Genomic DNA, 26,785 nt, shown 5'->3' with positions numbered 1-26,785 from the left:
CCACTCCCGAAACTTTAAAATATCAGGGTTCTTTGGGAATCTGGATCCTCTGCCTAACCTGCTTGCCCATCCTTTAGTTCAGAACGAGTCCCAACCTCCTGTACCCTCACAGCCCCACCCCACAAGAAAGCAACAAAACCATCTTGGTGAACACATTTACTTAATATGGGGGGTGGGGTATTGCTGTCTCTGTCAGTGTGTACAGGGTGGTAGGGAGACAACCAGAGGGGCTTCTGCCCTGGAGTAAGAGGCTGTTTTGGCCCCAGGCTGGGGGGTGGGGAGCAGACTGAGGGGACAGGGCAGGTGTGTAAGGGGTGGAAGGTAGGGTGAAGCTCTGCACACATCCTTGGGACCACGGTCCAGGCCCACCCAGTCACCAAAGCAAGAACCGAATAAATAAAGTGCAACCGTGGGGTTGGGAGACGGGGAGAGGGAGGGCACCGGGCGCACCCACGCCCACAGCCCACATTCAGTGCTGCCAGGTCCGGCCCACCTCCTGGCCAGACCCTCTTGTCCAATTCCCCCCATGACTGTCCCTCCACGAGCCAGGCAGGGCCCCTCTGCAGCTACTGGAGGTAGCGATAAGCTTTAAAGCAGTGGTTGCCAGCATCAGCCACCACCACGTGTCCATCTGAGGTCAGTGCCAGGCCCTGTGGGCCATACAGTGGCTCTGCAGACGTGTTGATGTAGGACAGGAAGGAGCCAGAGCTGTCGAATACCTGGGGAATGAGTGGACAACGGAGGGAGAGGTGAGAGCAGGCAGGTGGGAGGCATTTGCAGGGGGATGGGGAGGGGTGCATGGAGCACAGCAGGAAGCCTCACCCCCATGCCATCCCCAGGCCTCACCTGGATGCGGCTGTTGCCCCAGTCAGCCACAATGATGTTTCCGTTGGAGTCCACCGCTACTCCTGTGGGAGCGTTGAACTGCCCATTGCCCTCGCCGTGGGAGCCAAACTTGAAGAGGAACTCGCCGTCGGCACTGTACACCTGGCAGGGGAAAGGGCTGGGGGCTGGGGACCTGGCCTCAGGCAGAGGGCAGAGCCTTAGAGGAGGTGGGGTGAAGCCCCAGGGCTGAGGACCCCCAGGTCTGCAGCTCCAGCCCAGTTCTTCTTCCCACATTTCACAGCCATGCTTCCCACTGCCTACTGACTATCTCCAGCTAGTGTCCCTCGGGCATATCAAATCCAACAGCTCAACTTCCCCGTGCTCTCTTTCTCAGGGAATGGCAACACCCCTTTGGCCAGCAGTCATTCTCAACTCCACCTTCTCCTCTGCTTGACAACCAGGGAATTCACACAATGGGCTGATTCTATCTCAAATATGCACCCTAGTGTATATATTGCTACTATGGTGGTCCTCAACATTTCTCATCTAGATTACTACAAAAGACTGATCTTCCTGACACTTGTCTCACCCCAGCCAGAGTGATCTTTCTAAGATCACTTGCCCTGTGGCCCGCAAGCCTTCCGTGACTCCCCACAGCTCTTGGGAACAGAGCACGCGAGACTCGTCGGTACTTGAACCACTCCCCTCTTCACACTCAGCCTGAACTACTTGTGGTGCTCTGAGCACACTGAAGGGTTCCTGCCTCCAGTTCTTGGCTCCTCCTGTCCCCTTTGCCTCAAATCGTCTCCTCCTTCTCTCCCTCCTGGTTAATTCCCCTGCTGCTTTAGGTGGTTCTCTGTCTCACCTGAATCAAATGCTTCTGCTATGCCCTCACACAGTTCCCTGCACTTCCCTACCACATAACTGTAACATAATAATACACGGTCATATGCTGCTTTACCTCTTCCCTACTAGACCATTACCAAGAAGACAGAGCGCATTTCCCTTGCTCATCACTGTATCCCCAGCTTCTCGCATAGTGCCCGGGACAAAGTAGCCATGCCATAAATGTTTATTGTTCAAAGAAATGATCTCAAGGTGGTGGTGGCGGGGGTGGGGAGGTGAGGGAGAGAGTGGTCTTGTGAAAGAGGAAAGGATGTTGGGACAGCGGTCATAGAGGGCGGGAGGACACTGACCTTCACTGAATGGTTATGGAAATCCGTCACTACAATCTCATTCTTGTTGTTCACAGCCACAAAATGGGGCCCTGAAAATACAAAGTGGTTTCTAGGGCAGGGAGCCGGGATCCTGAGTGGGATGAATAAGGGCATCTGGGATGGCAAAGCTGGGCTGCGGGAAAAGGGCGGTGCCTCAGAGGCCGACAGGCGCTTTGGGATGGTGGTACTAGGGTACAGTCAAGGGAGGGGGAGTCCTCTAAGGCCAAGGTATAGGAGGAGGGGTGGTTAAATCTGGGGTAACCAGGGTGGTTCTCTGGTGCTGGGGTATCAGAATTGTTCTCCAATACCTGCAAAGTGGCGATCAGTGGCCCCACGGCCCCCAAAACGGCCAACCAGCTTGCCATTGGGCTGGAAGGTAAAGACGCAGCAAGACTTGTTGTCAACCACAATGATATGTCCGTTCCGGTCTACGGCCACTCCTTTGGGGCCCATGAGACGGCCAGCTCCAATCTTGGTCTGGAGGAAGGGGATACCATTAGGGGCTTTATCCTGCCTTATGGGGAGAGTAGTCCCAGCCCAACACTAAAGGAAAACCTTGGGCTGGGGATGGACCATTCCAGGCCCTGACCACCAGGAGGCACTAGAATGGTCACCTCAGCCGGCCATCAGAAGTGCAGAACACCGTGACAGTAGGCCTCTTACCTTGAATTTGCCCTCAGGGGAGAAGATGCTGACCCAACGGTTGTCATAGTCTGCCACAATAATGTCTCCATTGGTGTCCACTGCCACACCTGTGGGGCGCTGCAGCTGCCCAGGGGAGCGCCCTCGGACCCCAAAGCGGAATTTGAACTGGCCTTCGTTGGAGAAAACCTGGAGCAGAGGAGCAAGGGAAGGAGCGGGGAGGAGGGGAGAGACTGTGGGCACAGAGGGAAGGGAGCGAGATCCTGAGGGAGGAGACCCCCCCATTCATTCAGCCATTCAACAAGCACTTACACCATGCTGGGGGGCACAGAGAAGAATCAGACATAGCTGCAGACCTGAGGTGACACACAGCACAGGGATGAATGAGAGAAACTGTAGGAATATGGGGGGGGGAGGGGAGGGATGGCCAGGAAAGGCTCTGAGAGAGAGCTATCTGAATTAATAGCCTAATAAGGATGCCAAGAGACAAACCACGCTGGCCAGTAAAGGAGGAGGAAAGGCATTTAAGCAGAGTGAACAGTGTGTAAAAGGCATAGGGTCCAGTATGGGCACTGCTCGCCCAGGGGAGCTGGATTGCAGGGAGCACTCCCATGAACAGCAAAAAGAGTAAGGTTTGATCCTGGGTGTAATGAGGATTCACTGAAAATTTCTGGGCAGGGGAGTGACAAGATGAGATTTGCTTTTGTGGTATAATAAGAAATATCCTTGGTCTTTGTCCCCAGTGCCTGGTGCAGAGCTCCTCAAACCCTTGGAATTTCCTGATTAATAGGGGTGTCTTTTGTCATTCACAAGGAGCCCCTTTTGAGCGTATACTGATGAGGTGACTTAGGATGGGGCTGGACACCAGAAAGACCAAATCATTAAAGGGCTGGAACTTTCAGTCCTACCCACCAACCTCTGGGAAGAAGAGGGGAAGGTACAGATTTGATGTGCTCCCAAGTTGGTGCTGGGAGGGTGGCGTGCCCCAGTTCTACAGGGACCAAAGTTCCCACACTAGAAACTCTTCTTGACCTTGCCCTATGAACTTCTCCATCTGGCTGTTCATCTGTATCCTTTACAGTAAACTGGTAGACCTAATTAAATGTTCCTCTGAATTCTATGAGTGACTGTAGCAAATTCATTGAACCTGAAAAGGGGGTTGTATGACCCTCCAATTTATAGCTGGTCAGTCAGAAGCATAAGTAACAACCGGGACATGTGACTGGCACCTGACATGGGGACAGTCTTAATAGGAAGTGATGGTATCTCTGGGTAAATAGTGTCAAAATTCAGTTACATTTGCAGGACACCTGGTCAGGGTCCACTGAGAGTTGCTTGCTGGTGTTGGAAAAAACACATGGGAGCTTTGAAGAAAGAGTACTCTGGCTGCAGGCAGGAGTCCAAAGTGGGTGCTCGCTGGGCAGTCAGAGAGGTGCTACACTAGTCCAGGGGAGGAGGGATGATGGCTTGTTCCAGGGTATTTGCTAGAGCAAAGATGGACTCAGGACACATGGGAGAGAAGACAGTAAGACTTGGTAGCGACAAGAAAGGGTGGGGTGGTGAACAAGGATGAGCATGTCCAAGCAAAGAGGCTGGCAAAGTAACCTTCCTCCTGGACAGAGTGACCCTTCCAACCTTTTCCCCTCTCCTACCTCCTCCCTTAGCTGCCCAACATGCTTAGGTCTCCCCATCCTAAAAACACCTCCTTTAATGCTCTTTCCCTTTACAGCCAAGCCTTCTTGTTTCTCCTTCACAGCAAAAACATCACTCACTACACAAGTCCCACATGCTCTGCTTTGTTACGGGTTCTAGGGACACAAGATGAGTCAGAGCCAGAAGCAGCCTCAGGGAACTCAAGTTCTAGGTCTTGGCCTTGCTCTTCCATCCAGACATGCTCCCTCCTTAGTGGACTAGGCCCCTGCCCCTGCCCCATCCCCATCTCTTGGGCCTGCAGGGCTGTTTGAACTGGTCCCACCAGCAGACATCCATCCCTTCTGATGTGGACTTCCAGCATGCCCTCAGCTGGCTGGCCAACCCAGCGGCTGGGATCTGCCCTGGTCCCCTGTGGCAGGCCAGCACAAGCCAGCATGAGAAGGAGGCACCCTGAGCAGAAGAGCTGATGTCAGAGGGACTAAAACTTCCTGCCAGATCAGCAGTGAGGCTGTGTGGCTGCCCCCCACCCACCCACCCCTAGTCTGAGCAGCTCAGTTTCCAGCTCCATACTGAGACTTTGGGGCAGGGGGTGTCTCGCTCTTCCCTTCCTATCCTATCCCACCTCCGACACCTGGCAACTCCATCTTGTGATTCTCAGAAAAGTCCAGGTCACTTTTTCAAAGAAGTTTTTCAGGACCAACTCCAGCCCCTGAATCAATACACACACATAAAGGCAGGCCTCCATGACCTATGCTTTACAGTTCTCCCGCTAACAACTGTCACTCCTGTAACTAACTGCTAAACACCCTCATCTCCTAAGAAAGGTAAGCGTCAGGTGGCAAAGAGTCTGCCTGCCTGGTTTGCCGCTGCATTTGCACTGCTGGCACGGCAATGGGCACATGGCAGGCAGTCAACAAATGCATGAATTCCTCCGCTCAAGCTCACACAGAACGGGTCACCTCCACTCGGCTGCCGCACAGCCGTCGCATGCTCAACATGTGCAGAAGGGAATTCATCAACTGATACCCAGGCCTGTTCCTGAACAGTAGCACCAGCGACCCAATGCCCCAAGTCCTGCCATTCTTGATCCCTCCTTCTCCCTTGACCTCTGAAGGCTCAGCAAAACCTACCATATTTGCTTTCTTAACATCTCTAGAATCTGCTGGTGCCTTTCTTTGGTCCTTAACACCTCTCTCCCATACCATGGTAGCACTAAGTAACTTCAGGATCTGAGTCCACTGGGGGGTGGGGGGAGCAGAGAGACTAAAAAAAAAATAATACAATAAACCAGTGATTCTGATAAAGAATGAAGAGTGCTATAGCAAAGGCTGAGGGAACTCAGAGAAGAATGTGATTAATATTCTGCCTGAAGGAAATAAGGAAGTTTTCACAGAACAGCTGATAAAATTTCTGGACTAAGACTATTATGCAAGATATAATATATACAAATCAAATTCTTCATTCAAAATCAAAATGTTTTTTCTCTTCTGTCAGCTGATGCTGATTCGGCACAACAAAGGGATTTGCCTCAGCTGTTATCATAGACAGTCCAAAGGAGGAAAAGTTCACAAGGTCAGCAAACCTCATGAACAGGGTGGGGAGGCAACATCTATCTGGGAGCCTGGCCCATATCAAACTGGAGGACCCCAAAATAAGAGAAGCAGAAACTCAGCTCTGGAATCCAAGAGCCCAGCTCCTAGCAGTTATGAAATTAGGATGCAGGTGGAGTAGGAGCAAGAAGGAGGGCTGCTGTAGGAGCAGCAGGTATCTGGAGAGGACAGGGGGCTGCCCCAGGCCCTCCCTCTCAATTCCCCAGTCCCTCATCTGGCAGACAAAGCAGCATACATCTTTGTGTGCATGTGAGCACCCGTGTGTGTGCACACCAGGGACAGTTTCCCAAATCTCAGCTTTTGGGCCAGAAGGCATCCCTGGCATAAGAAGAAGAAAAGGAGTTGGAAGGTGGAGGGTGGGACTGAGTAGGGCCTCGGCGCCACCCTCTCTCACCTGATCCCTCCCTCACTGTCTAGGCTGGACCCAAATGCTTCCATGTGCTGCCCTACGCCTCTCCATTTCTCTGCCCTTAGGAATAGGCTAGGAGTAAAAGCAGGCTGGACAGGACCAGGAATACGGCCATGGAAGAGTTCCTGGCACCTTCAGCCTGCTAACATGGAAAGCAGGGGGTGGGGGCAGCTGACATCGAGGGGACAGACCTGTGGCAGGGGTACTCAGGTAGGGTCAGGAAGAACTTTATAGGTGTTGTAAAGTAAGGATCTTCAAGAAAAGTTTTGTAACCTGATAAAATGTTTCCAAGAACTGAAGTGCATGGTAGTTAGAAACAATCCTGCACAGGATAAAATCAAAATTCCACAGCATCCTCTCCAAAACTGTTTACAATGTGCCCTCAGCTACTCGGTTCCTAATAGTAATCTACCTCCTCCAGCTGGCTGGGATCCTTCCAGTTCCCTGAACAACCCCCTCCAGCACTTTCCTACCTCCTGGCTTTTGTTTACAGTCTCCACCTGGACAATGATATTTTTAACAATACCTAACATTAGAAGGTTCACCAGGTGTCAGGCACAGTGCATTATGTCATTTTAATGCTCCCAGCAATTCCATGAGGTATTCTTTTCCTAATTTTACACATGAGTTAACTAAAGCTCAGAGAGGTCACATGACTTGTCAGTAAGTGGCAGAGCTAGGATTCAAGCCCAGGTGTCTGGTTTCAGAGCCTGAGCTTTTAACTGTGATACTTTTACTTTTAACTGCTGGTGCCTGTCACTAGGCTCTGGGCTCGCTACAAGAGAAACAGAAAGAAAAGCATGCTTCCTGGCTTTAAGGAGCTCAAAGTGCAGTGAGGCCACGTCCGTTTGTGTTACGTGCCAGATGCTTCCATCAGGTGTGTGAGAGGGGCACCTGGGTGGCTCAGCCCTTGTGCGTCTGCCTTCGGCTGGGGTCATGATCCCGGGATCCTGGGATCGGGCCCCGCATCGGGCTCCCTGCTCTGCGGGAAGCCTGCTTCTCTCTCTCCCACTCCCCCTGCTTGTGTTCCCTCTCTCGCTGCCTCTCTCTCTCTGTCAAATAAGTAAATAAAATCTTTAAAAAAAATCGGGTGTGTGAGGGACCGGGAGCACCAGAGCAGGACCACCTGTGAGGTTGCACTATATATAGTTTAGCCTCTGGAAGACACCTCTTTTCCCAAGCTACCCCCACTTGACTGTCTAGGCAGCCAGAGGTTTGCAGAGACCAGCACCAACAAGATAGTGAGAGCCAGATACTCTGGAGCCAGGCTGGTATGATGAGAGAAAGCAGGGGAGCCTGCATCCTAACCATGTGGCGACAGGGGAGAAAGGAAGCCAGTCAGGTGGAGGCTCAGAGAGAGAAAGGCATGAAGAGTGAACCAGATCTTTGGGGTCCAGGAGCTCGCGTGGCCTGAGGCCCAGCCTGGGAGGTAGAGGCTGCAAGCACAGTAAGACCCCAGTGCCTAACTGTGAAGGTGCAGGAGAGTGTCGCCGCCAGTGGGAGTGGATGGCAAGTAGGTGGATGAGGGATGGTGTTATGATTCATTGCTCTTTAAGGACTGGTACTATCTTCAAGGACTGGTTCATCTTTCAAGAGGTGACCTGTACACGCTTGTTTTTTCAGGAGGCTGTAGTTTGAGGACCTTTATCGGCGTCACGGGAGAACAGGAAAGGCGCTCACCTGGATACATTGGTTGTTACTGTCTGCTACCACTATGCGGCCGCTGCTAGCTGCCGACACTCCCTGTAAATTGGTGAATTCGCCCTTCTCCCTTCCTCGGCTGCCTGTGGGGAAGGCAGGGGAGGAAAACAAAACAATTCGCTGAGGTCTTTTGGAGCCGCCCTCCCGATCCGCCCTGCCCACGGCCTGAGCCCGTCCCCCTCTGGCTCGGCCCTCAGCCATCTGTACCGACGCGGAAGACAAGCTCATCCTCGATGGGGTTGTCCTTCCGTTTGCCGCCTGTGCTGTACATGGAGCTGGGCCTACGCACTGCCTTCTGGCGCACGTGGCTGCCCGGGCCGCCGGGGGACTTGACACGGCGCTTGACGTCATCTGGGGAAGGTGGCAGGTCCCCAGGACGCAGGGCACGCACGCGGAAGGGGCTGCCGCGCACCGGCTGTCCGTAGAGCAGCACTGAGAGGAGCAGCTCGCCTTCCGTGCGCGCCGTGTACACTAGCTCGTACGTGCCGTTCTTGTGGTCCACCACCGGCACAGGAAGGCGCGTGCCGTCGGGGCCGGTGATCTCGGCGCGCAGCTCGGCGCTGCCCGTGCGCACCAGCCTCCCATCCTTGTCTTTGGTAGTGACTGTGAGCGAGGCGGGCTGGCCCACAAGCGCCTGGCGCAGGCCCTCGCCTGTAGCCACGGTCTCATGTGCGGTGGCGCTCGTGGTGAGCAGCGCGCCGAGATTGAGCACCGATCGCCGCAGCCCGTCGACCTCGAGGACCAGTTCCAGCTGCGCGTTCTCGTGTGGCCGCTCCGGGAAGGCCTGAGCCGCCAACGCAGCCAGCCGCTCTCGCATGTGCTTGCGCACTAGCAACACCTCCGGGGCCGAGCCCAGGCGCAGCGCCTGCTCCGCGAAGCTGCAGCTGCTGCCGATGTGTTCCTGACCCTGGCGCAGTGTGTCTAACTGGGTCTGCAACACCTGAGGAGGAGGTGGGGGAGGGTTGGGGGCACACACTGGCACAGAAAGGGTCTCTGTGATTGCTTAGGACCTTACGGTACTATAGCATGAAAGAAATGCGAAAGGGTGAGAATGGACAAGGGACACAGATACCGCGGTACCTATGGGGCCAGGTCGGGAGGCAGAAAGTATAGTCTGGGGAAGGGGGTGCCCAGGTATGGGAAAGCAGGAAAAGCATAGTGGCGATAAGGCCATCCCACAATGGACGGTGGTAGGCAAGGGTGAACAGACGCACCTTCTGCTTGGCCCCACAAATGGCCTCCAGGTCGCTGACCAGAGCCTGCTTGCGCTGCTGCAGCGCTTGCTCCAGGTCCTCGAACGCCGCGCTGATCTGGGCCAGGGCCTCGGCTTTGCGCTCCTGCAGCTGCTGGCTGATGCCGCCCACTAAGGCGATAGCTGCGGACAGCTGTGGCAGGCTGGGGGGGGGGGGGAAGGGGGGACATTGCATACCGGGGTCGCCTGAGGATGCCTTCACCAAACCACTCCTTCTCAGGGGGGAATCTACTGTGCCCCCTAGGAGGTCCCCTACCTGAGACCTCCCTGCCCTCCCGAAGAATTTTATTTCTAGCCTCCCCAAGGTCCCTCCACTGCCCGTCACTCTCCCTGACGGCCCCACCAGCCCAGGTTCCCACTGGGCTCCTACCGGCCGCGCACCGCCTCGAGCTGGCGCTGCAGGGCCGCCTTGTGCTGCTCCACCACGTCCCGCAGCAGCACGGTGCCGTGCTCCCGGTGCTCCCCCGCGCGGCACTCGCCGCACATGGCCGTCTCGCAGGCCTCACAGTAGAACTCCATCGTCTGGCGGCATAAGCGCTCCAGTCAGCCAATGGCTAGACACCAAACTTCGTCTCCTCCCCTCCCGCTCTGCCCTCCTGGCCCCTCACCTTCCAGGTGCGCCCCTACCTGGCCCACTTATCCAGAGAAACACCCTCTCACCCGCAGCCACTTGGCCCCTCCCCCAACCGCTCCTCTCCCTCCACCCCCAAGTCCTGGCCTCACTGGGCCTGCTTGGGCCCACCTTGCCTTCATGGTTGGGGCAGGAGAGGGGGCGGCCAGCCACTGCGCTGAGGGGGTGGGGGTCCTCGGGGTCGTGGGCCCCATCCGGTGCCTGCTGCATCGCCTCCATGAGGCTGCTGATGAAGAAGTTGTTCTGCAGTGCTGAGACGCCCTGCTCAGGGAGAATGGACGTCTGCCGACACACCGGACATGACAGCGTCAGGCTCTGGGCAGGGATGTAGTTCTGGAGGCATCTGGCCAGGGAGGAGGGGGAGTCAAAGGAAGGAGGGGTGGGCAAAATCAGTGCACCCCTCCTCACGCCTTGCAGGGATGCCAATTCTTCTCACAGACGTACACTTCATTCTGAAATCTCTCTGGTTGGCACACACGTCTTGTCCTGCCAACAGGTGTAAAAGGCTTCACCTTTCACAACTGAGTAAAACACATCCCTGATCCCTCTCAGAAGAGCAGACAAATCTGCATTCCTCACACTGTGTACAAACACAGGCTCACCTTGCACAGGTGTTTACAAACCGTTCTCATAGAAAATGTGCAACTAGCCCCTCCCCCCATTAACTCATTAAACATTTACTGGCTGTCTACTCTTGCCAAATCTGTGCCAAGCTCTGGCAATAAAGAGATAAACCACAATGCCCATCTCTAAAGTATTTTCAAGTCAACAGAGAAAAAAAGTCACAGAAAGAGTTTATAGAAGTAAAATAATATAATGCTAAGGGCATGGGTCTGGAGTTTGGCTGCTGGGTTCAATTCTGAGGTCAGTCATCGATGTGACCCCTGATAAGTTACATAACTTTTATGAGCCAAGGATCCTTCCTTTGTAAAATGGAGACAGCACAGACTTCGCAGGGTGTTGGAGGGAGGCTTAAATGTGAAGTGCTCACATGCCAACTCACAGCACTATACACTGTAGGGTATTAGTATTATTTATTAAAAACATAAAGAATACTTTTCATGCAATGATAAGGAAATGTGTAGAAAGGGCATCTGGCCCCCTGGGGAGGGGTGCATGGGTGGTGGAGAGAAAAGCCAGAAAAGGCTTCAGAGGATGTAAACTAAATCTTCCTGGATAAATCATTGTTAGCCTAACCAAAGAAAAGTGCAGGGAGAAGAGGAAGGGTGTTCCAGACACAGCATCGTGTAAGTAGGAAGCAGGCTGAGGTGGCTGGAGATCAAGTCCAAGGAAAGAAAGGGTAAAAGAAGTCTGGAGAGAGAGACAGGGGCCAGTCATGGAAGGTCACATGGGCCACACTAGGAGCTTAGGAATTATCCCAGGCGCACCTGGGTGGTTCAGTCGGTTAAGCCATCTGCCTTCGGCTCAGGTCATGATCCCAGCATCTGGATCCTGGGATCGAGCCCTGCTTTGGGCTCCTCTTTGGGCCCTCTCCCTCTGCCTCTGCCCCTTCCCCCGCTCATGCACGTGCTCTCTCTAATAAATAAAATCTTTTAAAAAAAGAAAGAAAAGAAAAAGAAATGATCCCAATAGCAAGAGGGAACACCAGGAGCATGGTACAGCCAGGTTTACATTTTATCCTCTTCATTGCCTCTGTGTGAAGGATGAATTTGAATGTGATGAGGCGGCAGACAGCATCATCATCATCATCATCCAGTTACTGTTTATTAAGTACTATGTGCCAGGGGCTGTGCTTTGCGCTTTATGTTTATGTTAATGGACTCAAAAAGGGAAAGTCGTCCAAGGTAATAAAGCCGGTGAGCACTGGAGCCTGGACTCAAATCCAAGGCAAAACATGTGCTTAGCCAAGATATTCTCACAATAGTCTTGTAAAAGATCTTGCAGTAGATGAGAAAAACCCAGAATTAGGCAGTAGCAATGTAGACTATGAGCTGGAACAAATTTGAGAAGTATTTAAGAAGTACAGCAGTGGGCGGTGTTAGGTCTGGGTAGATATGGGGAGTGAGAGATGAGTCTTGGTTGACTCCCAGATTCCTAGCTTAGATGACTGAGTGGATGGTGGTGACAGTCACTAAGATGAGAAACACAGAAAGAGGAGTGGTTCATAAAGGCGTTCAACTTCGATCTGGCTGAGTTTACTGGAACAGTGGGACATCCGGGTAGTGGGGCACAGGAGACAGCTGGGGAAAAAGCAGAGAGAGATGGGATGCCATCGACATCGAGGTAGCCTCCATAGCCACGGAAGAGGATGAGATGAGCCCACAAGGTGTAGTCAGTGACGAGCAGAACAGCAAATACTGAATGAGAACAGAGAGGAACCAGCAGAGAGGTAGGAGGGGAGACACTGACAAGGCAGTGAGGTGGGTAGTGCATTTCCAGAAGCGAAGGAGCAGTGATCAGTGTCAAAAGTGGCTGAGGAGTCAGGGGAGGTAAGGACTGAAAAAGGCCCCCTGAATTTGGCCACTGTGAGGGTGCTTTCGTCTGTCAGAAAAATGAGGCGGGGGGGAGGTGGGGGGGTGGGGAGGGAGTGCCAGGAAAAGGAAACGAGGGGAGGGTGGGAGTTTGAGAAAGAAGGGGCTTGAGGGACTGCATGGCAGCTAGCTGGGGCATAAAGGGACAGAGAAGAGTTCTTACCTGTTTGGAGCACATTTATGAGTCGCAGAGCCAGGAGAGAAGGGGATGTAGAAGAGACAAGAGAAGCATGGACAGGTCTCTGGGAGGGGGTAATGGCTCCGGGTGGCCCGAGAAGGTGGGGGAGTGGGGGGGAAGGGGAAAGAGAGAGTGCAGGGGTGAAGTTAGAGAGGATGCCTCACTTGCCTCAGGCAAGATCAGCTGCTGAGAGCGAAGGAGGGGTTCAGGAGACTGGTGAGGGCTGGGATTAGTCACCGAAGGGAGGAGGGCAGGAAGCTTTCTAGAAACACAGCCTCGGGCTGTGCTTGGAGACCAGGCATCCGTGGAGGGAAGATCTGCATGGTGCACACTTTCCCATAGCCCCCCAGTCTCTTCTCTTAATGTTCTCTACACCTCTGGATCTGCATGAATTAATTTTTATTTACTTAATAAACACTATGTGCCAGGCACAATTCTAAAGTGCTCCACAAATATTAATTTGTGACCTAGTTTTCCCAGCAGTCGTCTGCAGTAGAGAGTGGTTTTGTCTCATACTCCACATTCCTTAGGGCCAGAAGGTGGGGTTGAGTCCTCCCCACCGGCCCTGCAGCTGGAACATTTCGATTCTTCTTCAGCTCCTTGGAAGCTCATGCCTTCTGTCTATACCACCTTCCCGTGATTATCTCCACTTGCCCCGATGGCTAAGTCTTTCTTCCAGCTCGCTCTCTTCTGTTACTGCTGCCCCCCCCCCATATACACACACTCCTGCCATCACTCTCAGGGGCTCTGACATCCACGAGGTGACCCATCCAGCATCAGGATCGCAATTCCTTGACCTCCTCACACCCAGTGATCTCTTCCTCCATTTCACCTCCGCTGTCCCCTCTCATACTTCCCCCACTTCCCATTTCTCATCGCCAGTCACTGCATCAACCCTGAAATCTGAATTTCAGCCATTAAAATCTGTCCCCCTGCAGTTCTCTGCCCTGCTCACTGAATCTGGGGTTTCCCCTGCAAAATTCCTGTGAACTCATCAAGACCTCATTCCTACGTGTTGAGCATACCTGGCTTACACTACCTTCCTAACTGATTACCTCTTTCCATTCTTGCTTCTCTGTAATCCATTCTCCACACAGCAGGCAGAGGGAACTTTAAAACCTAATTTATGTCACGTTAATTCCCAGCCTAAAACAAAAAAAGAAAAACAAAAAACCTCCTCCAATGGTTTCCCATTGCATTTAGAATAAAATCTAAACACTTTCCTAAAACCACCAAGTTCCTCCATGAACTGTCCCAGTGCTTTTGGACCTCACTTCATTCTCCTCATTCAGCCACACTCGCTTCTTTTGATCTCTGAACGTGCCCAGTCTACCGCTTTCTGAAGGCCTTGGCATGGGTTCTTCTCATTGCCTGGAACAATCTGCAAGTCGGCCTCCTCATCCTCGGGCCTCAGGTCAAATGTCACCTCCTCAGGGAAGCTTTCCCTGATGACTCTATGCAGCATAGGCCCTGACCCAACCACCCCCACTCAATCCTTGTTTATTTCCTGCAAAGCACTTTAGCACAGGCTGCGACGACTGTTCGACTGTTCGATTATTTGCTTGCTTACTGTCAGTCACCCCCTACTAGAGCATAAGCTCTTGGAGAGCAGGGACCAAGGGATAAATGAATGAGTAGTAGTTAACAGTGAAGGCCCTGCAGTCAAACCTGGATTCAGATCTCAGCTATTTACTTACTGTGGAGCCTCAGAAACAGTTCTTAATTACTCAGTGACTCTGAGCCCTAGTTCACTCCCCTCTAAAATGGGGATAATAAAGTATCTATTGTGAGGATTAAGTAATTCAACACATGTATATCACTTGGCCAGTCCCTGGCAAATAGTAAGCAATCGATACATTGTAGCTAATGGTATCATAATTTCTCGGGCACTGATTTTCTCCAGGACTGCTCAGTGATCTGGGCGGAGGAGGAGGTGCAGAGATGTCCAATTACAGCTGTGATCCAGGGTTGAGCATCTGCTGCACAGGTTTAGAAAAGAACCAAGACCTGAGGGAACCGTGGCACCCAGTCAGATGCTCAGCCATGGGGTCTGGCACAGGGAGCAAAGGATGGAGCTGGAGGCTGGACGTCTATACCTAGTCAAAGCTGGTAGAGTGGGAATGGGGTGATGGGAGCCAGGAACAGGATACCCGAGTTTACGACCACAGAAGTGATATTGGGTGATGGGTGATGGCAAGATCCAGGCATCTGGAGGTGGTATGGAGGACGTTCCTGGAGAAACAGTTGAGAACCAAGAGGCCTAAGTGAGTAGTGAAGTCACTCAGGTTGATGAAAGAGCTTGGGATAGGCCAGAAGGCTGAGACTGTTTCCAGCTGATGACAGGGTGAGAGAAGCAGAGCTGACCTCTTAAAGAGCGATGGGATTGGAAGGAAAGCATGTCCCCATAGCTGACGCAGCTTTCTGTGAAGGCAGGAGGCAGCGGGAAGGCTTGGGTGGACACAATGGTGAGAGGACCCAGGGACCAAAGGCTTCCTGGGGCGCTCAGGGTAAAGGCAACAGTCTCTAACAGGTCTACAAAGCCCCCTGTGGTGTGGGCCCCACCTGCCTCTCTAGCCTCACCCCCACCTCTGCTCCCGCCTCACCAGGCTTCCTCCAGGTCCCCTTACCCGACACACTCCCTCAGGCCACATGCCTTTCCCCATGTTCTTCCTTCTGCCTAGAATGCTCCTACCACTCCCTTCGCTAGTTAACTCACTAACTTCACTTAGTGCATCCTCCGAGTCGCCCCTCAGGGAAGCCATTCCCTCTCCAAACTGTTAACAGATCCTAGCTAAACTCTTGTCACTTAGCACTTTATTTGCAGCCTTATGAAGGGGGTAATATTTTTCTGTAGTCTGGCTATATGATCATTTGATTACTATCTTCCTCCTTTAACCACACTGAAAGCTCTTTAAGAGCAAGTATTAGATCTGTCTGCTTATCATACATACCCCATGCCTGGGATAGTCTGGCACATAGTAGATGCTCAATAAATGAGTATTTGTTGAATGAATAAATAATGGATAAAAGCCTAAAGGCTGGAAGTGGTTGCCTTTCACTCAGTGCCTCAGGACAACCATGAAGAAAAGCAGGGAAGGACAGATCTTCAACCATCCTCCCACTGGTGACAAACTCTTCTAGTACCACCGCTCGTGGAGAGTCTCAGTTCTGTCTGATGTCTCTGGCGGTGTTGAAAGCTGCCTTGAGGTTTGGGAAGGGGCAGGGACCATGACCCAGTGTTAGCAGCTTCTGGTCCTTTCACACATTCTTGCACCAAAATGTCATCGCCTGCAGGTTGGGGTACATCTGCTGCCCTCTGTGTGTCTACATTTCCCTCCCCTCCTACAGGTTTACACATGCCACCCCCGTCTCAGGGGGGCCTGCAAGCTCCTCATCCCTCCCTGGTACACACACACCCTCACCTCTCACAAAAGGTATGCAGGCAAGGCAGAACCTTGGGGCACCGGTACCGATCCAGGCAGATGCTGCACACCAGGAACTGCTTGTCCATCGGCTGGACCTCTGGGCCAGGGCTGTCCTCCCTCTTCGCCATAGTGCCCACGGATGGTTCCCGCCACTCACACCAGCCTGTGTACAGAGAGATGGTCAGCCCCAGGAAAGCCCACACTCCCTCTCCCTACCTGAGCCCCACCACTCAAATCCCCTGCAGAGAACTAACCCCATTTCTTCCCTGCCCGAGGCAGGACAGGCAGTGACTGGGGAGGGAGCACAGCGAAGTTAGGTGGGCTGAGGGACCTCTGAGCACGGTGCTCCAGTTAACCACAGACTTAGGGTTAGACTGGGTTTCAAACCCAGCTCAGCCTCTTACCAGGTACGTGACCTCAGACAATTCATATGACCTCTCTGAGCCTCAGTTTCCTAATTTGCAATTATGGGAATAATCCATACCTCGAATGGATGTTTTGAGAATTTGCGATAGTGCATGTTGAGTGCACAGTAGAGGGATGCTCACTTTCAGTGAAACACCCATCCTTCACTTCCTCTGCCGTCCCCAAATCCTCCTCCAGGCGACCCTCTTCATGGAGGGTCTCTCCTGACTATCTATGCTCTGATCCACCTCTCAGCACACCTGTCTGGGATCATACTCAGTCAGTATCCACATCTGGTCAGTATCAGGTCTGGTGGAACCTGCCTCCCAAATATCTTCTCCCCTCTTCTCCAAGCACACAGCTACGGCCCTCGGTTCAGGTTGCCACCATGTCTCTCCTGTGAAACAGCAGCAGCCTCCTAATTGGTATCCTTGTCTCCTCCCTTGTGCCTCTCATCCACCACCCTCCCAGCTAGACTGACGCTCCTAAAACACAGGTTCCATCTTGTCACCTACTCCCCATTAAAATCCTTCAATGGTTCTCCACTGTCCAGAGGACAAAGTCCAAACTCCTTAGCGTGGCCAACAAGGCTTAGCTTTGTCTGGCCCATACCTCCCTCTACTACCTCATGTCCCATGATTCTATGATCAGTCACATTGTTTTCTCTTCAGTTCCTGGAAAACTCCTTGTTCTCTTTCACTTCTGGGTAGTCACACATTCTGTTCTCTTTGCCTGAGATCCTCTCCCAAGTCCCCCTTTGCCTGGCTGGTTCCCACTTATCTTTCAGGTCTCCACACAAATGTCACTTCCTCCAGAAGGCCCTCCCTGATTTCCTGAAGTCTGGGTTAGGTATTCCACCCTTAGGTCCCTCCATGCCCTGTATTTCCTCCATTCTAGCCTGGATATGCTATACTGTAATTTTCTTGTACTTCTCTGCTTCCTCCACTGCATGCAGAGTTCTTAAAGGCAGGCATTATATCTTTTTTTTTATTATTATTCCTAACACTTAGCACAGAGCCTGACATAAGGACTGATCTATATTTATTGAATTAATTCAGTAATTCAACAAATATTTATTAAGTGCCTACTTTGCGCAGGCACTGGGGACAGAGTGATAAACAAAACAGATATGGTCACTGTCCTTGTGATGGGGAGTGGTGACATATATTTTATTTTATTGTTTATTTATTTATTTAAAGATTTAATTATCTTAGAGCATGTGCACCAGCAGGAGGGGCAGAGGGAGAGGAGAGAGAGAATTCCAAGCAGACTCCATTCTGAATGAGGAGCCAGATGTGGGGCTCGATCCCACGACCATGAGATCACAACCTGAGCTGAAACCAAGTATCAGATGCTTAACTGACTGTGCCACCCAGGTACCCTGACATATATTTTTAAAGTAAATAGACAAATATATACTTACAAATTGTGGGGGAGGAGAGTGCTATAAAGAAGAAAGGGTCCTATAAGAAAGAACACTTTTTTTTTTTTTTGAAAGAACACTTTTTTGTTTGGGTGATCAGAGAGGGCCTCTCCAAACAGGCAACTTTTAAGCTAAGCTCTGAAGAATGGAAGGAAAATGGTAGGGATGAGGGTGGGGGCATCAAAGAGTGAGGGATGGAAGGGCGCCTGCGTGGCTCAGTCGTTAAGCATCTGCCTTTGGCTCAAGTCATGATCCCAGGATTCTGGGATTGAGCCCCACATCGGGCTCCCTGCTCCATGGGAAGCCTGCTTCTCCCTCTCCCACTCCCCCTGCTTGTGTTCCCTCTCTCACTGTGTCTCTCTCTGTCAAATAAATAAAATCTTTAAAAAGAAAAAAAAGAGTGAGGGATGGAAATCATTCTGGGCTGACGGAACAGCAGGAATGAAAGTTCTTAGGCAGAAGGCTCACTGAGAACCTGAAAGGACCATGTGGTCAGTGCAAAGTGAACAAAAGGCAAGAAATGAGTCTGGGAAGGTAGGATGAAATGAGATCACCAAGAACCTTGATGTTAAGAATTGGGATTTTATCCTAATTGGGGGTGGGGAGAAAGGATGGTGTAATTTATAAAAAAATAAAAATAAATTAAAAAGCTCTTCTGGTAGTTATGGGGATTGAGGAAGAACCAGAGTGGAGGCAGGAAGACCAGTTAGGAAGCTACTTCAGTTCTTCCCGTCAGATGATGTTGGGTATTAGCACAGATATAGGCAAAAAGGTAGACTGATTCGAGAAATACTCATGAGGCTGAATCAAAAAGACATCACAATGGATTGGGTGTGAGAGGGAAAAGGGAATGCCGATAATGACTCCCAGGTTCCTCACCTGAGGACATGTGGGCCATGCCAGAGACCGTGAAAGCTGAGGAACCGATGTGGGGCATTCCGTTTTCGGCAAGCAAAGTTTGAGGCACTGTAGGATATCCAGGTAGAGATTCATGTAAGGAATAGAATATAAGCTGGGTAGAATAGAATCTGGCTGGTTACCGACTTGGAAGCACTGGCCTATTAATGGCACTTAAAGCACTGAGAATGGATGAGACCCCCTAGGGACAGAGAGTGCAGAGTGAAGGAGAACCCAAAGGGGTGGAAGAAAACCAAGAGACCGTGGAACCAAATAAACCCAAGGAAGACAGTGATTCAAGAAAGAAGGGCTGATGAAGGCAGATGAAGACTGGAACGCCCACCAGGTTTGGTGGTGGTGGTACAGCAGGGGCAGCAGCCGGGGCTAGAGTGGCTGAGTGATGAATGGAGGTGAAGACATTCACAATAGTGGCTGTAGACAGTTCGTGAGAGAAATGAGGCCATGAAGGGAGGCAGAAAGACAGCTGGACTACTTCAAAACAGGTAGTGGCTAGAATCAGGTAACCACTATCTGTGCCCAGCCAGATGCGTCACAGGTTCTATAGAGAATGAATGAGTGAATGAACGAATGAATGAAGGCATGCACGCACGCACGCCATGGGGGCCAGTCCAGAACCCTCTCCAGGTTTGGGCTGAACTGCATGTGTCTCATCTTTGTGTAAGAGTGGGCGTGAGTAGGGGCGCCTGGGTGGCTCAGATGGTTAAGCGTCTGCCTTCGGCTCAGGTCATGATCCCAGAGTCCTGGGATCGAGTCCTGCATCAGGCTCCCTGCTCTGCGGGGAGCCTGCTTCTCCCTCTGCCTCTCTCTCTCTCTCTCTCTCTCTCTCTCTGACTCTCAAGAGTGGGCGTGAGTAGGAATAGGATAGGAAGGGCATCCCTGAGAGCATCCTCTCCTGATGCGGGCACTGGGATCCTGAGGTTCTCTCTCCAGAGAGACCTAACACCAGGACACCATAGCAGGAGGAGGACAGACTGAGGGTTGGTGGAAGGAACAGGAGGCGGAAGCCAAGCTGAAGCTTCTATCTGGTGAAGGGGAGGGCTTGGAAGGAAGAGTAGGAGTGGTCTACTGGGCCCTGCAGGGGCCGCTGGACATCAGGCTCCGCCTCTCTCCAAGCCCAGGGGCGGGGACTGGGCTACATCCAAGGACGGACAGCTCCTCCCTCCCTTCCCCTTCCTGCTTCAGTTCCCCACCCAGACTTGCTGGGCATGCAACCGCTGAGTCCATCCCCCAGCCTGAATCACCAAGATTCCCTTCTTCTCTTGGGCTCCTACTGCCACCTCTCCCATCCCACCATGTCCTAGAGGTCTGCCTCCAAGGTCCTATAGGTGATAGTTTAGGTGGACTGATTTTCACAGCAGAAATTTGGAGGATCTTGAACTCAGAGCTGACAGTTCACCTCCTTCCTCAGGCTGCCCACTGCCTTCCCCACATCCCTTATCCCACCCATGTTTTATGGCTCAGTTCTAAAGGCAACTCATTTCCTCATGCAGCATTCACTCAACACCTCTGCTCGCACTGGGAATACAAAGATAAACGGTCATAGTGCGGTCCTCATGGTTCCACAATCTAATAAATAGATTACTGCAATGCACCATGGAAGGCTCTGTGGGGAAGCACGAGTTGCTACAGAGCACAGAGGTCATCTAACCTAGAGCTGGGGCAGGGGAAGGTACTGAAGATTGGTGGTCAAGAGAGTTCTCCTGGGGTGCCTGGGTGGCTCAGTTGGTTAAGCGCCTGCCTTCGGCTCAGGTCATGATCCCGAAGTCCCAGGATCGAGTCCCACATCGGGCTCCCTGCTCAACAGGAAACTGCTTCTCCCTCTGACCCTCCTCCCCCTCGTGCTCTCTATCTCTCATTCTCTCTCTCAAATAAATAAATGAAATCTTTAAAAAAAAAGAGTTCTCCTGAAGAAAGTGCCATTCACACTGAGAGTTACAGAGCATGGTACCTTCTGCACCAGGAGATTGGATCACACACTGTGCCAGGAGGGCTAAGAAATGAAATGGAGTGATGGGCAGGAGCTAGATCACACAATGCTTTGTTGGCCTTATTAAGGAGTTTAGACTTTACTCTTCCCTGCCTGGGGATTAAGGCTTTATCCAAAGAGCATGGGAAACCTTGGGGTGGGGGGTGGGAGGGTAGGGGAGTGGAGGCAGGTGGGTAGAGAGGGTTTAAGTATAATCTAATAGAGCCCCAAGAGTCACTTTTTGACAGCTGTGTGAAAAATAGAAGGGTCACCAGGGGGAAGGTGAGACTGCATGATATTCCACAGGAGGGGTGATGGTGGCCTTGACTAGGGGAGTAGCAAAGGGGAGGCAGAGAGAAGTAGATTTCATAGGGAAGAATCAACAGAACTTGATGACTGGTTGGTGGGATGTCAAGAGTAGACAGAGAAGAAAGAATTGGAGATGATCCCTTGTTTTCTGGCTTGGAAACTCCGGAAGAGGAGCAGCTGGATGAAACGATGGAAAGTTCAGTGTTTTCCTAAGACAAATCTGAGGTGCCTATGGGACATGTGAATGGAGAGGTCCGGCTGGCAGTGGGAAAGATAGGCCATAGGCCGGAGCCTTGGAAAGAGGTCGGCCTGGAGGCAGGGATTTGGGAGTCATTGGTGTAGAGATGGTGCCTGAAGCCATGGAATTGGCTGACATCACTCAGACAGAGTATAAGGAGAGAAAGGAGAGCCTGTGACTGTGCCCCGAGGAACCTCAACATTTAAGGGATAGGCCAGGAAACAAAGCTTGCTTGTAAAGAAATTGAAAAGGTGTGGCCTGAGAGGCAGGAGAAACCAGGAAGGAGAGACATTGTGAAGACCAAGGGAGAAGAAGCTTCATGAATAAGGGAACAACCTTCATTGTGAAATGGGACAGGGAGGCCCTAGGATCTAAAGCCAAAAAGAAGCTGTCATTAGCTTTAGGGAGTATGGTTTCCAGAGGCTGGAAGACAGGAAGCCAGATCCAGAGGGCTGAGAAGGAAGTTGATTGTGAGCAAATGAAGAAAGCCAGTGCTGACTCCATTAGATCCTTGGCATCTGCAAGGCTTTTCAGTTTCTCCAAATTCTCAAACAGCTTCCAATTTCCCCCACAACTTCCTTCTACAACCTCACGAGAGTCCCAGGACACATGATTTACACAGCTGTGGCTAGAGGTAGGTGACCAAGGCATTGTTAAAAAATGATGCAAGAGGTCAGCGAGGCTCACTTGCTTCTTAAAATGACTCACTCCTGTACAGTAACCCGCAAGTGCATTTGATCATTTGAGACCTCAGCAAAATGACAATGATTGCAGGTTACAGTTTTGGGGGGTTTCTCTGGAACAGAAAAATCCCTGGAGGAAGTAAAGTCCTGAAAGCCCAGGAATCCTTTCAGTAAGACTGACAGGGAAGAAAAGTGATGAAATTCACAGGGCCATCTCCCCCACCACTGCCAGACTGAGCAGGTAGATAAAGCATCCAATCAGCTGATCAACCTAGCAATCAGACTGCCCTGGGCACACTCTGGACCAGGCTCTTAACCTGAGAACTGGAGACACAAAGTTGAAACTGATGCACTCCCTGACCCTCACAAGTTCTCAGACTAGTGTGTGAAAGAGACATGGAAATACATAACTATAATGTGCTAAGTGTCGTGAAACTGACATATTCAAACTGTTGTGGCTGAAACAAGGAGGAAGTCTCTAACTCTGAAGGTGGTGGAGGAGAATAAAGAAGGCTTCCAGAGGAAGGGATATATAAGCTGAGTCTTGCAGGAGCTTGATAGGTACATTGGGAAAACAGTGCGTAAAGGAACAGAAGCATGAAAAATTAAGAAACATGGACCAGTTGGGGCAAGAGAGCAAGACTCAAAAGGGCAGAGGTTGCACTAGATGTTTTCATGATCCGCTTGATATGGATTCTCCACCTGCCTCTCTGGCTGTGCCTTCACTGCCCATTCCTTAAACGTCTAACTCCCCAGGGCTTTATACTCTGCAAGCTTTCATACTCTGCCTGGGAAATCTCATCATCTCCCATGGTTTCAGTTACCATCCACTTGACTCCCAAAGCCTTATTTCCTGTGCAGAAAACTTTCTTGAACACCAGGCCCCTATACCCAACCATATCTTGGACATCTCTACATGGATGATGTATAGATCTTGGACATTTCTACATGGATGATGTATAGAGATTAGTCTAAAACTGAATTCATTTTCCCTTAACCTACTCTTCCTGCTGGTGTTTCTCATCTCAATAAAAGGTACCACCATCCACCTGGCCACACGAGCCAGAACCCTGGGAATCTTCTCAATTCTTCCTGTTCTTTTACCTTTCAGATACTAGCTACGACTATATCCTTGATTCTGCCTCTAAAATGTAACCAAGTTAAAAGGAGCTAGTCTTGACTCTGTCACTAATCTCACTAAGGCAAGGTAAGACTCTGGGCAAGTTTCTACTCCATCCTCTTACTTGCAAATTGGGATTGGAAGGGGGTCTTTTTGTTCCCCAAATCTGTGATTCCCAAGGTTCTCTTTCCAGACAAAGGTCCCTACGGACTGTATTTGTGCCATGATTAAATCCCACCTTAAGGATTTGATTGCTGGTTTCCACAGTAAGGCTAGGTGTGTTAGAGGGTGTTTGCAGTTGCCCCCACCTCCCTTCCTAAATAAATGTTTGCTAAGTTTAGGGCACCCATGACACTCCCTCTGGGCACCCTTTACTCTAGCCATATGGTTTTGCTCTGTTTTTCTGAACACGGGCTGTACTATCACAACTATGGGCCTTTGCTCAAGCTCTTCTCTCAGCAAGAATGCCATTGTCCCCTAAGTGGCTGAGGCAGCACCTGGCACACAGAGGGTGCTCAGTATATGCTGGTGACAGGAGGGCCATGTTTAAATCACTGCAGTTCCCTCTCACCAGACAGAGAGGCAAAAGCACGGGCAATAACAAGACAAGTAAACAAAGTTCCAAGGAAAAAGACCTCTACTTAACATAAAAAAGCTCTTCCAAAGCAGAAAGTAGTAAGTGCTCTGTCACTGGAGGCATGCAAGCCAAGAGAGGCAGGGCTCCTGTCAGGCCTGCAGCTCTGATTCCAATTCTGCAGCAAATCAGAGCCCTACTTAGGGGATGAATGGGCATTGGTGAGCAGGACAGACAAACAGGGAAAGATCTGTGAAAAAGACCTCTGCACCCACTCCAACCTCCCAGATCTCATCTTCCTACTGGGGCTAGTCCTGGGTTTATGCTGTCCATATCAGAGACCCCCACACCAGGAAAAAGCCCAGGACCTGCCTTCAGTCAGACCGACCGCCCTGGGGTGCAGCCTGCCCCTCCAACCTGCAACCATCTGTCCCTGCAGGTTTGCAGCCCAGGATCTGAAGCCAAGTCCAGAAGGGAGGAGGCTAGAACCAGGGAGGGGCCTGGGGTCTTCCACGCGGGGCCGAGGCTGGAGGGGAATCGGAGGGGTCCTTTCCTACAACAAGCAGCCTCCGGATGAGGCTCCCTGTCCAGGGAGCAGGGCTTGAGGAGGAAAAGAGTGTCCCCCACCCTGGCTGGTGGGTTTCTGGGTGCCTGAGGAGGATGGAGGGGGGAGCCAGGGGTGGAAGTGTCTGCACCAGGGAGAAAGGAACCCTTCAGACAAGCTGGGCCACAAGATTCCAGAGTCCCATTCAGCAACCCCACCCGCCACACCACCACCACCCTCGGCCGCAGCGTTCGACACCCTCCGCCTACATACACAAGCTCCCAAACCCCGCGCTCCTCCAAGGAACCATCACCCATCCACCCGCGCCTCCCCCCTCAAACATGGACCTCACGTGAGCAGCCACAGCCCGAAGAATCCCCCCACAGCTCTCACGGACACGGACACGCCTCACGTGGACAGAGACAGACACAGCTTTTGAAAAGCATCTGTGCCCCCACCCACAGACACTCAGACAGACACACCGCCGTTCGGACTTGGACCCGGAGCCGGGCAGACAGGGACACAAATGCACCCATGGGGGCCGCCCGTCGCACTCACCGCGGCGGAGCAGGATGGGAGCACCAAGGCCCAGACTGCGGCCACTCGGAGCGGCCCGCGGCGCTGCCCCCGCTGCCAGCGCCCGTCCGCCCGGCCCTGCCCGCGGCGCCGCCCCACGTCCCGCGCCTCCGCCTGTCCCCGCGCCGGCGCCGCCGCCGGACCAGCCGCACAGGCCGGAGGGAGGGGCCGGGGCGGGGCTGCGGACCAGCCGCGGGAGGGGGTGGCTCGGGTGCTGGAGACCCACCCACGCCCCGCCCACCGCCGCGGAGGCCCCGCCCGCCTCTACCCCACCCGCCCGGCTCCCCCAACCCCCCTGGAGGCTCCTGCGGGAGTTGCCTCCGCCGGCCGGCCGGGCAACCGCGTAAACCGGATCCCGGGTCCCGATTCCTGCCAGGGGTTTCTGGCTCCCGACCGCTCTGGGGCGGGGCGGCGTAGTAGGTCTCAGGGACTGGGCTGAGGCTCCGTCAAGAAAACGCGGCTGGGCAGCAGAGATTTCGGACTCTGCGAGCCGGTCCGGGCCCTCCAGGAGGTGCACCTCCCGTCCTTCTTGGGGGGCACCTTCGGAATATGCTAGTGTGCTCTCTACTGCGCAGGGGGACACGGGTATAGTCTGTACCTCGGCACGGATCCCTGGGCGACGTAAGTCCCCCCAGGTGGAAAGGCAGTACCCAGAGCGCTAGCAGAAGGGGCGGACCGGGTGAAAGGTTGGGGGGACTGGATTTGGCTGTGTGTGCCTGACCCTCCCTCAGGCGTCCCCTCGCGAGGAGATTATGGTTCGGACCATCCAGTGATTCCCTTCCACACTCCAAAAACCAGAGCAATTCAGAATCATTGCATTGTGGAAAAGAAGCCCCAGTGGAAAATGATAAAAATTATACTAACAGTTAACAGGGACAGAATGCTTATTATGTGCCAGAAACATAACGAATCACTTTACATATATTGTCTCCTTTAATACTCATAATCGTAATAGGCATCTTCTCTTATTAGCTGTGTTTTACAGGGGAAGAAACTGAGGGCCCTCGGCTCAGTTTGAGCTCGCTTTAGAGCCTGCCTCCAGTCACCTGGAGATTCAGTACCGTGTTTCATGTTGGAAGTCCCCAGTGGCCCACAAAGTGGGGCTTTGTATGTGAAGCACCCAACCTAATAATCAAGCTCCAGTCAGATGGCTGCAGGCTGCCTGGGAGCTGCAGTATCTGTGGCAAAGAACAAAATCAGGCTGCATGGATCTCAGTGCTGTGAGAACCCGCTGACTGGGTTGTCTTCTTCCTTCAGTTCTCCAGAGAGGTAGTGGACAATGTCGAAAAACTCTGGAGCTCTCCTTGGTCAAGGAGCACAGAAGTGATAGTACCTGGGCGCTGACTGAATCAAAGTGCCATTGGGGAGATTTCTTGCCTCAAACAAAGTTGATATGGGCTCAACACCTGGGTGCACCCTCAACCTCTCATCCACATGTTGACTTCTGGCACCCAGCACAGGTGCTCCAATGCTTGTGAACGAGCCTCAGCATTCATGCTTGCTTTTGGGTTTGGGGCCAGGGTTACTAGACCACCCAGTGTGAGGGGGCTTGGGTCTGTATAACACTATTTCAAGCCTCATGAGGACTACTTCCCTCAACTTTAGATTTCTCCCATGTCATCAAACTCGTGCTTGAAAAAGCTTTACAGCTCCCTTTCTCCTAAGGGCAAAAGTCCTTATCATTAAGCCTGAACAGGCCCAGTGTGACCCCTCACTGCCTCACCTCTGTAGTCCTTCTCTAGCCACTCCCCTTCCACTTTTCATTCCAAACTGAATTCCTCCCAAGTCCTATCCGGGCCTTCACATATGCTGGCCTCTTTGCTGAGGTTGCTCTTCTATTCTTTGCCTGTGTCTACTTGCCCTTCAGGTTTTGTTTTTAAGGTGACAGCCCATCTCCACTCCAGTCTCGGCTAGATGCCCCTCCTCTGCACTCCCACAGCTCCCTGAACTTCTGTATCCTGGTACTCATCACTGCATTGTAGTTGCTTGGTTAC

The 26,785-nt window shown here is 52.2% G+C and overlaps 1 protein-coding gene across 1 annotated transcript; it reads right to left on the bottom strand.

Moving 5' to 3' along the window:
* Window positions 1–141: 141 nt before the first annotated feature.
* TRIM3 (tripartite motif containing 3) lies at window positions 142–24,854 on the bottom strand. Its single transcript, XM_028116846.1, has 12 exons — window positions 24,774–24,854; window positions 16,033–16,198; window positions 10,052–10,283; window positions 9,680–9,831; window positions 9,272–9,452; window positions 8,265–8,997; window positions 8,037–8,140; window positions 2,706–2,873; window positions 2,351–2,519; window positions 2,022–2,092; window positions 847–987; window positions 142–719 (listed from the first exon to the last, which is right to left on the bottom strand). Exons 2-12 carry the CDS (start codon window positions 16,161–16,163, stop codon window positions 567–569), a joined length of 2,235 nt encoding a protein of 744 aa, XP_027972647.1. The 5' UTR covers window positions 16,164–16,198; window positions 24,774–24,854; the 3' UTR covers window positions 142–566.
* Between the last annotated feature and the right edge of the window lie 1,931 nt (window positions 24,855–26,785).

This window comes from Eumetopias jubatus, unplaced genomic scaffold (genome assembly GCF_037043125.1).
Source record: "Eumetopias jubatus isolate StellerSeaLion01/CBP00866 unplaced genomic scaffold, mEumJub1_p1.0 scaffold_13, whole genome shotgun sequence".
Lineage (NCBI taxonomy): Eukaryota > Metazoa > Chordata > Mammalia > Carnivora > Otariidae > Eumetopias > Eumetopias jubatus.
Note: the sequence above shows the minus strand (reverse complement) of the source record. Positions and strands in the feature narration are given on the sequence as shown.